Here is a 16,102-nt window from a genome sequence, read left to right on the forward strand (position 1 = left end):
TAACTGGCTGAGAGGACCTGACACGTCAAGACCCGAGTCCCCACTCACCAGGTAGAGGACAGGGACTGGATCGGTAGTATGCAGCCACCAGTGGTGGAGCCGGGAGGTGAGAGCATGTTATTTCTTTTATCCTCCCTGACACTTGTGAAAAAAAGAGGTCTGTCCGGACTTCTCCTTAAGTGTTACCTAACTCAAGCTGAATTTGTAGACATAGCCTAAAGGCACCACTAGAGGGCACTTAGGGACCAGCTGCTTACTGTTTTACATTACACTCTGTAATACAGTATGACGTATATACTGTAGCCAGACAAAGATGTAACTAGGCTTTTATTTACCTGGGACATGAACTCAGTCTGGTGCCTGTGCTCTAATACCAACCGACACTGTAGTAAATGTCTGCGGCGCAGTGCACAGAGCAATTGTAGTAACAGATATTAGAAGAATCCTGGCACTTGCTAGTTGCTTTGCTCTTGTGATTTTTATTGCATCAAGCTGCATGCATTCTGACCTGCAATGATCTTTGTCAACAACATACTGTTGCAGGTCGGAATGCATGCAGCTTGATGTTGTAAAATTCACAAGAGCAAAGCAACTAGTGAGTGCCAGGATTCTTTCATTATCTACTCATAAAATTGAAATGCATTCAGTGCACCCCTAAATAAATGTAAGCTAACAAAGTGAAAGTGACAGTGATTTGGAACTCTGTATCCAGTTTTGGAGCACCACACCAAAATACCAGAGGATTAGGGCTAGTCTCTTACAAAATAGCTCCTAGACCTAAAGCTGAAAAATCAGGAGCAATGTGCATGTGTTCTGCAGCCCTTCTGCACGTGTAAAAGGGCCCATACTAATGGTATGTCCTGTGTGGGTAATGACAAAAAGTACTATGCATGGGTATCTCTAAGTTCATGGGTAGGCCAATGAAACCCCAGTCCAGCACTGTGTCACAATATAAGTTATGACTACTAAAAAGAAAAATCAGATACAGTAGAATGATGAAGGCATCTGCTGTTACGCGGCATAACCTGCTTTCACTGGCCCAGAGTTAACACAATTTCAGACCTGTGGGTGGTTAATGCTGTTCATAATAAAAAGTGACCCACCACATAATTTTGTCATTTTCGACTTTCCTTGGAGATTTACTGAAATTCAGCTCATTTAGTACCTATTTTTTTGTCAGCTGGTTAATGCAAAGACCTTTAAATATATTAGGGTAATGACACTTTGTAATGGTATATCATATGTTTGATGATCTGATACTGTGTTTTGTTTATTTACATGAACTAACATTACTTATGACATGGCAACTATTGGTTAAAATTCAACAAAAATGACCAAATGTAAGAAGAGGTGCTCAGTGTTGTGAACAAATGATACCTAACAAATGATAGCTTCTCTTTTGTAAAATTAATCATTAACACATGCAAAAGAAGAGAAATAAGCTATCAATATGTCATTGTTCTTATTGGTTAAGAATATCACAAATGTTTAATGCAGTCATTTTATTTTTTGCAGAGAACAGGATGCTTGTTCAGGATATACCTTCTGTTAGCAGCAGAGGGCACATGGACAACACTTCTGACTTTCTTGTGGACTCTACGTTTTACAGTAACTTCTACAAACCACCACTTTATCCCTATTACAACAATCTGTTCAATTACACATCCTACCAAATGGGCATGACTGCTGATCCTACAGGTGCTGGTGAGTTGGGTGCCATTGGCGGAGCACCAATAAAGAACACTTTTAGGAGCATCCCAGCTGCCTATGTCCAGGCTCAGTCAGGAAATCAGTGGCAGGTAAAGGAAAGCACAACAACTAAAAATTCATCACCTAAATGCCCTTTTCCTATGTGATGTATTTTCATATTTAAAACCTTTCCCCTGTCATAGAGAGGTTTTGACTGGTGGGGGTCTGGGTGCTAGGAGACCCCCACTCCTTACTAAGATGAATGGAGGAAAGTGTTTAGCAGAGAACAGTTTCTCCTAACTTGTTGAATTTTGACTTTATACAAAATCTATCAACATAGACCCCACTGATCAAAACTTCAGAAATGTCTTAAAACAGCAGTTATACTTCAAATATATATATATATATATATATATATATATATATATATATATATATATAATTTAGCATTATGCTAGTTATTTTCATCAACCATCTTAACCCCTAGACGACCCTTTCTGTACAGGTACGGCATGGACGCCTGTCACCAGACGACCCAGGACGTACCCGTACAGCAATAGCTTGTGCAGCACTAAGAAGCTTCATAGTAAGTGGGCCCTAACCCTTAATGACAGGCTTCACCGATCGCGCTGCAGCCTGTCATTAACCCCTAAAACGTCACGATCACGGGGTTTAAGCGTAAGTGACAGGAGCAGCTTCCTGTCACTTACCGATCGGGCCCCTCCGCATTGTGATTGCGGGGGTCCCAATTGCTTTCCCGGACCACAGGCTGGCTCTATGTGCAGAATGCCGATAAAACTGATGATAACACTTCCCCCAATAAAAGTTAAAATCACCCACCTTTCCCATTATACATATATATTATGTAAAATAAAATAAACATGTTATATACCGGAGCGTGCATAACTGTCTGATCTATTAAAATACAACAATATATTCCCCGTACGTAGAATGGCGTAAAAGAAAAGACGCCAGGATTGCTGATTTTTTTAAGTGATCAAACGTCTGATCTACACAAATATGGTATTAATAAAAACTAGAGATCATGACGCAAAAATTTACATCCCATACAGCCCCATAGGTGAAAAAATAAAACCATTACAAAAGTCAAAATAGGGCAATCTTAATAATTATGTGCAATAAAAAAGGTTTCTGTAAAGGAAAAAGAAGAAAACATTAGAAAAGCTGTATAAACATTCTATCGTGTTCAGACTGACAGATAGAATAAAGGTATAATGTCAGTTTTACCGTAGACACGGGAACCCCCCAAAAGTTACAAAATTACACACACACCCAATTTTACCCCATAAATAATATATTTGGCACCATTACAAAGTACACTTGTTCCTGAAAAAAGCAAGCTCTTACATGTCCCTGTAGCTGGAAAAATGAAAGCGCTATAGTTCTTAGAAAGCGAGGAGGAAAAAGTGTAAATGCAGAAATGCAAATTGGGCTATTTTGGGCTGGGTCAAAGGGTTAAATACTGATCCCTCTGAATTTCATCTGCATCTCAGAGTAGGTTGGTAAAGGATCAGAGTTAAAGGACTCAAAATGGCCTTAAGGACCCAGACAAATTTTAGGAATATGAGGTATAACTTTATTCATTAATAATGTGGAGATCCTTTTACTTATCCCAGTGATTCACATATTCTGCATTTATATAACTGCTACGTTTCAGTCGATATTTTCTGCATATCTTTATGGGGGGGGGGGGGGGAACTAAATTTTGTGGAAAATTGGGAAAAATTACATTTTTCTAACTTCTGGGAAATAGTTATGCCCCATAAATTAGATACTAAATAACATTAGCAATTTGTCTACTTTATGTTGGCAGCATTTGTTAAACTTACTTACAGTTTTTTAAGACAATAGAAAGCTTAACCCTTTAACCCCTTAAGGACGGGGCCAATTTTTGTTTTTGCGTTTTCGTTTTTTCCTTCTTGTGTTTGAAAGGCCATAGCACTTGCATTTTTCCACCTAGAAACCCACATGAGCCCTTATTTTTTGTGTTACTAATTGTACTTTGCAACGACAGGCTGAATTTTTGCATAAAGTACACTGCGAAACCAGGAAAAAATTCAATGTGTGGTGAAATTGGAACAAAAAAAACGCATTTCTTTTATTTGGGGGGTATTTGTTATTACACCAGTCGCCCTGAGGTAAAACTGACTGTTATGCATGTTCCTCAAGTCGTTACGATTACAAAGATATGTAACATGTATAACTTTTCTTTTATCTGATGGCCTGTAAAAAATTCAAACCATTGTTAACAAATATATGTTCCTTAAAATCGCTCCATTCCCATACTTATAACGCTTTAATTTTTTGGTCTATGGGGCTGTGTGAGGTGTCATTTTTTGCGCCATGATGTGTTCTTTCGATCGGTACCTTGATTGCGCATATACGACTTTTTGATCACTTTCTTTTTATTACATTTTTTGCGGATTTGATGCAACCAAAAATGTGCAATTTTGCACTTTGGGATTTTTTTTGCGCTTACGCTATTTACCGTGCGAGATCAGTAATGTGATTAATTAATAGTTCCGGCGATTACGCACGCCGCGATACCAAACATGTTTATTTATTTTTATTTATAACATGGGGAAAGGGGGGTGATTCAAACATTTATTAGGGGAGGGGGCTTTTTATTAACAACAACATTTTTTTTTTTTACACATATACTAGAAGCCCCCCTGGGGGACTTCTAGTATATGCACTCTGATCTCTCATTGATCTATGCTGTATATAGTTATACAGCATAGATCGATGAGATCGCCACTTGATTGCTTTCGGCTGCTGCAGCCGAAAACAACCAAGTGCGGAGCCGGGGTCAGCGCCATTTTGGCGGAGACCCCGGCAGGTAATAGACACGGAGATCGCCACTAGACACCAGGGAACGGCTGCATACGATAATCCATAGGAGAACAATGAAGACAGGGGGGAGAGCTTCAAACTGCTTTTTCATGATAAAAATGCCTTTTTCGGCTAATAAACCCAATTACAAAGTTTCTTAAAATCGCCTGGGCTATTGATTTCTGCAAAAAAAAAAAAATTCACGACAGTGACTCTTTAAAGACAGAGCCAATTTTTTTAGCTAGAACCCCACATGAGCCCTTTTTTTTTTGCGCCACTAATTGTAATTTGCAATGACAGGCTGAATCTTTGCATAAAGTACACAGCAAAACCAGAAAGAAAATAAATGTGTGGTGAAATTGAGAAAAAAACGCATTTTGTTTATTTGGGGGGTATTTGTATTTACGCTGTTCGCCCAGGGGTAAAACTGATTTGTTATATAGGTTCCTCAAGTCGTTACGATTACAACGATATGCAACATGTATAACTTTTATTTTATTTGATGGCCTGTAAAAAATTCAAACCATTGTTAACAAAAATATGTTCCTTAGGCTTATAGCGCTTTTATCCTTTGGTCTATGGGGCTGTGTCAGGTGTCATTTTTTGCGCCATGATATGTTCTTTCTATCGGTACCTTGATTGCGCATATGTGACCTTTTGATCGCTTTTTATTACAATTTTTCTGGATTTGATGCGACCAAATATGCGCAATTTTGCACTTTGGGATTTTTTTGCGCTTACACCATTTACCGTGTGAGATCAGTAATGTGATTAATTAATAGTTCGGGCGATTACGCACGCGGTGATAGCAAACATGTTTATTTATTTATTCACTTTTATTTAAAACCTGGGAAAAGGGGGGTTATTCAGACTTTTATTAGGGGAGGGGGCTTTTTACTAATAACAATACTTTTTTTTACACATATACTAGAAGCCCCCCTGGGGGACTTCTAGTATATACACTTTGATCTCTCATTGAGATCTTTGCTGTATAGTTATACAGCAAAGATCAATGAGATCGACACTTGTTTGCTTTCGGCTGCTGAAGCCGAAAACAAATCAGTGCCGAGGCGGGGACGGCGCCATCTTGGAGAAGCCATTTTCAGTAACGGAGAGCAATCTCACCCACTAGACACCAGGGAGATGCTGCATCCAGTAATCGGATGCAGCTGTCATGTTTGACAGCTGCATCTGATTACTGTATTAGCGGGCACAGCAATTTTTTTGGCGCTTACGCTGTTTACCGTGCAAGATCAGGAATGTGCTAAATTAATAGTTCGGGCGATTTAGCACGCGGCGATAACAAACATGTGTATTTTTTTTTTTATTTTTTATTTTTAATAACATGGGAAAAGGGGGGAGATTCAAACTTTTATTAGGGGAGGTTTTTTTTTTTTTTTTTTTACACACATGCTAGAAGCCCCCCTGGGGGACTTCTAGTATACGCACACTCATCTCTCATTGAGATCTATGCAGTATAGTTATGCTGCATAGATCAATGAGATCAATGTCAACTTTGACAGCTGCATCTGATTTCTTAATTAGCGGGCACGGCGATCGGACCGTGCCCGCTAATTGCCGCGGTCCCGGGCTACATGCGGCACCGCGGGGGTTCAGAGTGAGGTCACCGCGAGGCCCCGCTCTGAACTCCCCGAGGTGGCTGCAGAGCGTAAATATACGCCCACGGTCGTTAAGGGGTTAAAGGGGTAATGCAACGTTTAACATTTATTCACTAAATAACACACATTACAACGTTATAAAACTTTGTAATGTGTGGAATTTAAGTGAATGGCTCCCTTCTCCGTGTTCCCCCCCCACGCCGGAAGTGTGGTGCAGTATACTTACTAAATTGATGTGGACCCCCAAAAATGACATCGTCGACCCAAGATGGTGGCCGGGGTCCACAGCAATTGAGTAAGTTATACTGCACCACACTTCCGGGGTGGGGGGAATACGGGGAAAGGGGCCATTCACTTAAATAACACACATTACAAAGTTGTATAACTTTGTAATGTGTGTTATTTAGTGAATAAATGTTAAACGCCGCACTACCCCTTTAAAGGTTTAGCAGCAATTTTCAATATTGTCATAGAAATTTCAAAATGTGTTTATTTAGAGACCAGTTCAGGAGTGAAGTGTATTTGAGGAAACTATATATTAGAAAGTCAAATTTTAAAACCACAACTAAAATGTTTTTTAACCCTTTTGGTAAGTCACGGAAATAAAAGCAGTGTGTGAGAGAATTAACAAACCTCCATTTTCTTTGCAAAAATTCTATTCTAATACAGTATCGTTCGTAACAGAAAACCTATTAGCTGAGAAATCCACCACAATATTTATTGCCCTATTTCTGCAGTTTATAGAAATATCCCAAATGTGGCCATATTGTGCTACTTGACTCGACCACAAGCATCAGGCATAAAGGAGCCCCAAGTGAAATTTAGCGAAAGCTCCATTTTATTTGACCATTCATCTTGCCTGGATTCTGTCTACAACGCTGCAGTCTAAGGCTATGTTCACACTACGTATATGTCTGGCCGCGAAAAATATTTTCGCGGCCGGACATATACATGTTAAACTCCGGCCGGGAATTCACGCAAGTTGCGGCCAGCTACGTACAGACCGCGAACTTACGCCCGTAGTCTACTTACGCTTCCCGAGCGCCCCACGTAGCGATCTGACAGCGGTCTTTTACTTGGAAATCTTCGCCTAGCCCCGGACACCCCACAGAACCTTTTGGATCGGCACAAAAAGCTTGCACAATGAAATCACCCCTAAGCTGATGAAGGATATGCTTGGCCGAAACGCGTCCTTGTACCATATGTTTGCTACACTACAATAAAGAAGTATAATCTACTTGGTGAGTGCCGGGCTCTTCCTAATATCTGGTTCATTTTTTACGGCGCCACATACGATCTGGGCATAAGTTTGTACGTAGTGTGAACTGTGCAGCCATACATTGTATACTTTCCATTGTATGCAAACTACGTAAGTTTCCGGCCGCTTATTCACAGAATGCGCTACGTCCGGAGACTTACGTAGTGTGAACAAAGCCTTAAAAAGAATATCATCATGACTTACAGCCAAGGAAAACCCAACATTCAATATCTCCGAAAATTAAAATAATCAACCCGAAATACCTGAAAAGGCTTCCTTAGGACTGTGTTAGATGGGCCGATATTTTAAACCAAGCAAGCACTGACATGTCAGGTCATCATTCGCTTGCTTCTCATTCCCCGCTCGCTTTCGGTGCTATTACACACACCAATATCAAGTGGGAAGGGCTGCTTGGTTGATCTTTAGATCGTCTGCATGACCCATAGGGAAGAGTGGTGGACTGCTGCCGCCTCTCCTATTAAGCATTGCGACACCCAGCAGAATATCGTTATTGGGATTTTAGGCCATGGTTTAAATCAACAATCAGCTGACATTGTGCAGGTTGGCTGATCGTTGATTTAAAACTGGACCTATTACAGAAAAGAATTATCGGCTTGGTAATCCGCCAAGTGTGGCCAATAATCGCTTCATGTAATAGTTCAGTAGGCGACACAATGATGGGAAAGATTTAAGACTTGACAGATGTTGAGAAGGCAGTCATTGACACACTCCACAAGGAGGGTAAGCCCCAGTGCTATATCAAAGCATTTTAATGGAAAGTTAAGTGGAGGGAGAAAGTGTGGTAGAAAAAGGTGCACAAGATACTGGGATAACCACAGCGCAATCAGTGATGGTTTTGGGAGCCATGCCATCTGCTGGGGTAGGTACACTGTGTTTTATCAAGACCAAAGTCAGCACAGTTGTACAGTTTTTTTTATTTTTTTAATCATATTATTGGAAAAAAAATAACTTTTTGATGATTTTCTAATTTATTGAAATGCAGACTGCGCAAGAGGACACTAAGATATCTATTGGCTTAATGGCATCTGTTCCTGACAGTCCCCAAATACTGCCTTCGGGAAAGATAATGTTGAAGTCCAGCTGCCTGGTCCTTCCCCCCTGATATCTGCCATCCCCCCCCCCCCATACATAAAAGATTTTTGACTGTTCCCACCTTAAATGGACAAGTTTAATTTTACACTGATATAGATGGGAACCTTTAGGCTCTGAGCACGTTTGCAATATAGCCTCCATTGAAAATAACATCAGATTAACACCAGAACCAGTTATAAATCAAGGGTCACGGTCAGACACTTGTGGTATCTGGTGTGTGAGAGATTTGGCAACATGTTGTGGTTTTTGTTGTAAATGGAAACGACAACACAAATGTCCTCAGCACATTTACTTACACCACTCATGGCTGGCATAGATCTATGCTAACAATTTCACATTGTTACAGAATTGGTGCATTTTATGGCTCCATTTCCTGACACTATTTGAGGTAGATCTAAAAGTGGATAGGTGTTAAAATACATAATAGGTTTGGAATAATCTGGGGCACAATTTAGATGTAAAGTGGGGCCTTTGATTACAAGCATAATTCGTTCCGGGACCGTGCTTGTAATCCAAATCCATTCTTAAACCAAAGTATATTTTCCATAAGAAATCCCTGAAATGCAGATAATTAGTTCCACACCCCAAAAATAATAATGTTTAATTCTGAATAACCTGTAGAGCAGATGAAACAAAACAATGAGAAACAGCTGAATATGTAATATTTTAAGTTACTGTGCAGTATAGCAATCAGCATGTAGTGTATAATGTTTAGTATGTACATAAGAATTAGAAAACAGCAGCAGTTTGTAGATACAGGATGGAACTGCAGATCCCCATGATGCAGTAGCGTAGTACAACATTCTAGAATAGAGAAGCAGGGCTGCTGTCAGAGGCCTGTGTGGTCACATGCCAGCAATGGGGAAGGGGTGTGTTCAGCATGGACCAATCAGGAAATGAGAATCACAGAGCTGTGCAGGAGGACAGTGACTGAAACCTTTCTATACAGCAGTGTGAATGGCAGTGTGGAGTGTGAGTGCAGACACATTATAGGAGCAGTGTGTATAGCTGAGTGTAAGTGCAGGCACATTATAACAGCAGTGTATATAGCTGAGTGTGATTGCAGGCACATTTATAGCAGGAATTGAAAGGATGGCAAACACAAGGGCTGACAGAGACTGCAGGGAGCATGAAGAAATGAGCAGGGCAGATGTGGGCACAGAAATGCAACACTCTCTGTCCGGTGAGAGAAGGGTTACAGCTATGAAGATATTACCTCCACAGTCCTGTCCCCTGATGTGAGCCCCAGCCTGAGGTGGATCTGCTATGATTTGGAAGGTGAGGGAGACTTCCTTGGTCAGAGTACAGTGCTGTAGACCAAACTATACAGGCCATGCCCCTCCCCCACTCCGGCCCAGCACAGGGCGCTGTTAAACCAAAGCAATGCTCTTAAACCAAGTTACAGTTTTGAAAAACTCTTAATCCAAGTTACTCTTAAACCAAGGTACCACTGTATTTACCTTCTCTAATGTGCTGTGAAAATTGTGAGCAATAAAGAGGGTTTGGAGCAAGAAATGTATAGTGACCCTGGTTATGGAGTCTGGGTAATTCTGAGCAATGTAATAGAACTGTGAATAAAGGAAAATATATAGAATATCTGGATAAGGAGGGTTATTTTCTGTCATGTAAAAATATAAAAAATAAACCTTTAGTATGTGCATTGTATTGTCCTAAAGAACTAAACAGCCTTTTAAAACTGAAACAGTGATGACATTTCCTTTTAGGACTTGCCTTCAGTGTATAATCGTTTAGACTTGACAGCGCTGAAGTGTAGTGTATTAATACTCATAATGTGTTGCCATGAGTTCCTCCGTGGCCCTCAAACTATTTATTCCTTTGAACAGTGAGGGTCTTACAGGTTGCACCTGCATTAACCCCTTCACGTCAGCCATCTGTATATATACGTTCCTATTGCACATGCCCCGTGCAGTAGGAATGTACATATACGTTCCTGACTGACAGGGGCTTTGTGATGAGAACGGGATTGCTGCAGGGACAGCGATCCCGCTCTCATCTGTGTACAGCACCGGAGATAATGAGGATCAGCTGCGATCCCGCAGCTGACCCCCATTAACCCCTTAGTGACCGCCGAAACGGCGGTCACTAATGGGCCGGTGCCGCCACTGTATTTCATCTCCCCCCACCGTGAATCCACGGTGGGGGGGGGGAGATGAAATAAGTAAAAATCAGACCCCAGATCAGCCCCTAGTGCCCCAGTCACTAACCCCCCCTCCCGCGGCGGCCATCGGATCCAAGATGGCCGCCGCGATCACTGTGAACAGAATAATGTCTGTTCACAGTGATCAAAAAAAAAAATGAATGAAAGCCCCATGCTCTCCGCCACCGGAGGTAGCGGAGAGCATGGGGCAGTCATCGGGACCCCCCCCTGTAGGGTCCCAGTACAAGCGATCAGCGGTATATACTATATACCGCTGATCGCTTGTGCCATGTGCCACCGGCACTTTTTATCCCCTGTCACCATGAATGATTGGTGACGGGATTGGTGACCCCCTCCAGATTGTCCGTAATCACCCCAGATTGCCTGTAACCACCCCAAATTACATGTAACCACCCCAGATTAGCTATAAGCACTTCACTCTATCCGTAACAATTCTAGATTGTCTGTAACCCCCCCAGGTTGCCCGTAACCACCCCAGGTTGCCCGTAATCATGCCAGATTACATGTAACCCCCCAGATTGCACGCAACCACCGCAGGTTGCCTCTGACCACCGCACCTTGCCTCTGACCACCGCACGTTGCCTCTGACCACCGCACGTCGCCTCTGACCACCGCACGTCGCCTCTGACCACCGCACGTCGCCTTTGACCACCGCACGTCGCCTATGACCACCGCACGTCGCCTATGACCACCGCACGTCGCCTATGACCACCGCACCTTGCATCTGACCACCGCACCTTGCCTCTGAACACTGCACCTTGCCTCTAACCACCCCAAATTGCCAGTGACCCCCTCCAGATTGCCCGTAACCACGCCAGATTACAGGTACCCACCTCTGATTACCTATTAGCACTTCAGTTTATCCGTAACCACAGCAGGTTGCCTGTAACCACCCCAGATTGTCTGTAACCACCCCAGATTGTCCGTAACCACCCCAGATTGTCCGTAACCACCCCAGATTGTCCGTAACCACCCCACGTTGCCTGTAACCACAGCAGGTTGCCTGTAACCACCCTAGATTGTCTGTAACCACAGCAGGTTGCCCGTAACCACCCCAGGTTGCCCGTAACCACCCCAGATTGTCCGTAACCACCCCAGATTGTCCGTAACCACCCCAGATTGTCCGCAACCACCCCAGATTGTCCGCAACCACCCCAGATTGTCCGTAACCACAACAGGTTGCCTGTAACCGTACCAGATTGTCTGTAACCACAGCAGGTTGTCCGTATTCACCCCACGTTGCCCGTAACCACCCCAGGTTGCCTCTAACCACCCCAGGTTGCCTCTAACCACACCAGGTTGCCTGTAACCACCCCAGGTTGTCGTAACCACAGCAGGTTGCCTGTGACCACCCCATGTTGACCGTATCCACCCCAGATTATCCATAACCACCCCAGATTACCCGTAACCACCTCAGACTGCCCGTAACCACCCCAGATTACCCATAACCACCCCAGACTGCCCGTAACCACCTCAGACTGCCCGTAACCACCTCTAGATTACCCGGAACCACCCCAGACTGTCCGTAACCACCCCACATTACCTGTAATCTAATTTTTTTTATTGTATTTTAGTAACTGCGCTATTGTAATAACTGATACTAGCTGCGGTTTTGCTCCAGCAAATTGGCGCTCCTTCCCTTCTGAGCCCTGCTGTGTGCCCATACAGTGGTTTATGCCCACATATGGGGTACCGTTGTACTCAGGAGAACCTGCGTTACAGATTTTGGGGTACATTTTTTCTCCTGTTCCTTGTGAAATTTAGAAATTTCAAACTAAACCAACATATTTTTGGAAAAATTCAAGTTTTTCTTTTTTTACTGGCCAATTTTGAATACTTTCCTCTAATACCTGTGGGGCCAAAATGCTCATCCTACCCCAAGATGAATTCTTTGAGGGGTGTACTTTCCGAAATGGGGAGACTTTTGGGGGGATTCTATTCTGTAGACATTACAGGGGCTCTGCAAACGCACCTGGTGCTCAGAAACTTCTTCAGAAAAATCTGCAGAGAAAATGCTAATTGGCGCTCCTTCCCTTCTGAGCCCTGCTGTGTGCCCATACAGTGGTTTATGCCCACATATGAGGTACCGTTCTACTCAGGAGAACCTGCGTTACAGATTTTGGGGTGAATTTTCTCTCCTGTTCCTCGTGAAATTGAGAAATTTCAAACTAAAGGAACATATTATTGGAAAAATTTGAGTTTTTCATTTTTACTGTCTACTTTTGAATACTTTCCTCTAATACCTGTGGGGTCAAAATGCTCACCACACACCAAGATGAATTCTTTGAGGGGTGCACTTTCCAAAATGGGGTGACTTATGGCGAGATTTTACTCCACTGGCACTACAGGGGCACTGCAAACCCACCTGGCGCTCAGAAACTTCTTCAGCAAAAACTGCATTGAAAAAGCTAATTGGCGCTCCTTCCCTTCTGAGCCCTGATGTGTGCCCATACAGTGGTTTATACCGACATATGAGGTACCTTTTTACTCAGGAGAACCTGCGTTACAAATTTTGGGGTACTTTTTTTCTCTTGTTCCTCGTGAAATTGAGAAATTTCAAACTAAAGGAACATATTATTGGAAAAATTCGAGTTTTTCATTTTTACTGTCTACTTTTGAATACTTTCCTCTAATACCTGTGGGGTCAAAATGCTCACCACACCCCAAAATGAATTCTTTGAGGGGTGCACTTTCCAAAATGGGGTGACTTATGGCGAGATTTTACTCCGCTGGCACTACAGGGGCTCTGCAAACACACCTGGCGCTCAGAAACTTCTTCAGCAAAATCTGCACTGAAAAAGCTAATTGGCGCTCCTTTCCTTCTGAGCCCCGCTGTGTGCCCATGCAGTGGTTTATGCTCACATATGAGGTACCTTTTTACTCAGGAGAACCTGCGTTACAAATTTTGGGGTACTTTTTTTTCTCTTGTTCCTCGTGAAATTGAGAAATTTCAAACTAAAGGAACATATTATTGGAAAAATTTGAGTTTTTCATTTTTACTGTCTAATTTTGAATACTTTCCTCTAACACCTGTGGGGTCAAATTGCTCATCCTACCCGAAGATGAATTCTTTGAGGGTTGTACTTTCCAAAATGGGGTGACTTATGGTTTTTTTTTCTCTCTGCTGACACTACAGGGGCTCTGCAAATGCACCTGGCGCTCGGAAACTTCTTCAGCAAAATCTGCAATGGAAAAGCTAATTGGCGCTCCTTCCCTTCTGAGCCCCGCTGTGTGCCCATGCAGTGGTTTACGCCCACATATGGGGTACCGTAGTACTCGAACCCGTGTTACAAATTTTGGGGTGCTTTTTCTCTCATGTTCCTTTTGAAAATGAGAAACTTTAATCTAAATGTATATATTATTGGAAAATTTTTATTTTTCATTTTTTTACGGCCTAATGGTGAATACTTTCCTCCAGCCCCTGTAGGGTTAAAATGCTCATTATACCCCTAGATTAATTCTTTAAGGTGTCTAGTTTCCAAAATGGGGACACTTATGGGGGTTTCCAGTATACAAATCTCCTAAATCAACTTAAAATAAGAACTGGTCCCTAAAAAAATCAGTTTTGGAAACTTTCACGAAAATGTGGTAATTTGCTGATAAATTTCTAAGCCCCGTAACACCCTAAAAAAGTAAAATATGTTTATGAAATGAAGCCAGAATAAAGAGGATATATTGGTAATGTGACTTAGTAACTAATTTATGTAATACAACTTTCTTTTTTTAGAAGCAGAGAATTTCAAAGTTCATAAAATGCTAATTTTTTCAATTTTTCATGATATTTTGATGTTTTTCACAAAAAACACACAAAGTAGTGACCAAATTTTGCCACTAATATAAAGTGCCATATGTGACGAAAAAACAATCTCATAATCGCTAGCATACGTTAAAGCATCACTGAGCTATAAGCGCATAAAGTGAGACAGGTCAGATTTTGAAAAATGAGCCTGGTCTTTTAGGTGCAAATAGGCTTGGTCTTGAAGGGGTTAATGACAAATTAATGAATCTTTTGAATTCTAAAGACTGTATCCTAGGCAAAGGCCATCATTTTTAAGAGAAGATGGCTAGTAGCAAAGTATTTGCACATTTAGGCTATGTTCACACTACGTATATGTACGGCCGTAGTGCTAGCCGCGAATATTCGCCCGTAGTTTTGAGGTTGATGCGTACGCTGGAAAGTATACGATATATGGCTGCACAGTGCACACTACGTATGAGCCTACGGCCCGATCGTAAACGGACCCGTAAAAAAAAAATATATATAAATGTATATTTATATATATATTTATTTTTTTACAGTATATTTAATTGCACAATGATGGATTCGTTTATATAAAATTATTGAACAACGTTTTTTTTTAAATTATTTATTAAAAAAAAAACCTGCATAGGGTCCCCCCTATTTTAATAACCAGCTGGGTTAAAAACCAAGCAACAGCAGCCTGGTAACACCAGGGTGGGAAGAGCCATTGGTTTAGGCCCTCCCCAGCCTAAATCTTACCAGCCTGCTGCCGCCCCAGTCCAGGAGCGCCAATTTTGACGCTCCGGGACCACTGGCACCCGGCTCTTCCCAGTACCCCTGGTGGCATTGGGTACTGGGGTAATAATGAGGGGGTTAGTGTTAGCCATTTTATACCGGCTAACACTAGGCCCCGACTTAGTAATGGATTCCGTCTATTAGACGGCTTCCACTACTAAGTCTATAAAGTAAAGAAATAAAGACAAGACACATTTTATTCAAATAAAAACACCCCCACACCCCTCATTGACCATTTTATAAAAAAAAATCCAAACAACCACTGGTCATCGACGTAGTCCATGGAATCCGACGTAATCCACTGGATACCGATATCTGAAAAACAAAAAGGGAGAAACACCCAAAAAACACACAAACAGGAGCACAACACCCATCATTGTGAGCGGTGTTGTGCTCCTTACAGTATGCAGCCTCTTTACAGATCGCTGCTTACAGTCTGGCCCCCAAGGGGTTAAGGGAGGATGTATTGCATCCCCCTTAACCCCTTGAGGGCCAGACTGATGTCAGACTGCACCCATCCCAGCAAGGAAGGGGTTAAGTGACCCCCCTTCCTTGCTGGGAGGGGTGCAGTGCAGGGGAGGGGGTGGGGAGTGCTTTATACTCACCCCGATGTGTCCTCTTCACTGGTCCGCAACACAATAAAGTCACTGTGCTGCGGACCGGCTCTTTATATGTGCGCTCTGCCGATCAGCCAATCAGCTGAGCGCACATATAATTCAAAATGTTTCTTCTAATAATGCTATTGTGATAACATAATTAGAAGAAACATTTGATGTTTTAATTCAAGTAAAATATTGATTATTACAGAATGCTCTATTTACCGGGAATATGAATTAACGGTTTAATGGAGCTTC

General features: G+C 42.2%; 1 protein-coding gene across 5 annotated transcripts in view; it reads left to right on the forward strand.

Moving 5' to 3' along the window:
• Nucleotides 1-16,102, forward strand: part of DMRT1 (doublesex and mab-3 related transcription factor 1) — a 117,822-nt gene that overhangs the window by 41,895 nt on the left and 59,825 nt on the right. For all 5 annotated transcript variants that reach the window (XR_011362147.1, XM_069961896.1, XM_069961895.1 and 2 more), the window contains exon 4: nucleotides 1,516-1,799. Coding sequence is in view for 4 of the 5 variants with exons in the window: in XM_069961896.1 (XP_069817997.1) it covers nucleotides 1,516-1,799 (284 nt within the window). In the remaining variant the exon portion in view is untranslated. The remainder of the gene's footprint in view (nucleotides 1-1,515; nucleotides 1,800-16,102) is intronic.

Source organism: Dendropsophus ebraccatus, chromosome 3, assembly GCF_027789765.1.
Source record: "Dendropsophus ebraccatus isolate aDenEbr1 chromosome 3, aDenEbr1.pat, whole genome shotgun sequence".
Classification (NCBI taxonomy): Eukaryota; Metazoa; Chordata; class Amphibia; order Anura; family Hylidae; genus Dendropsophus; species Dendropsophus ebraccatus.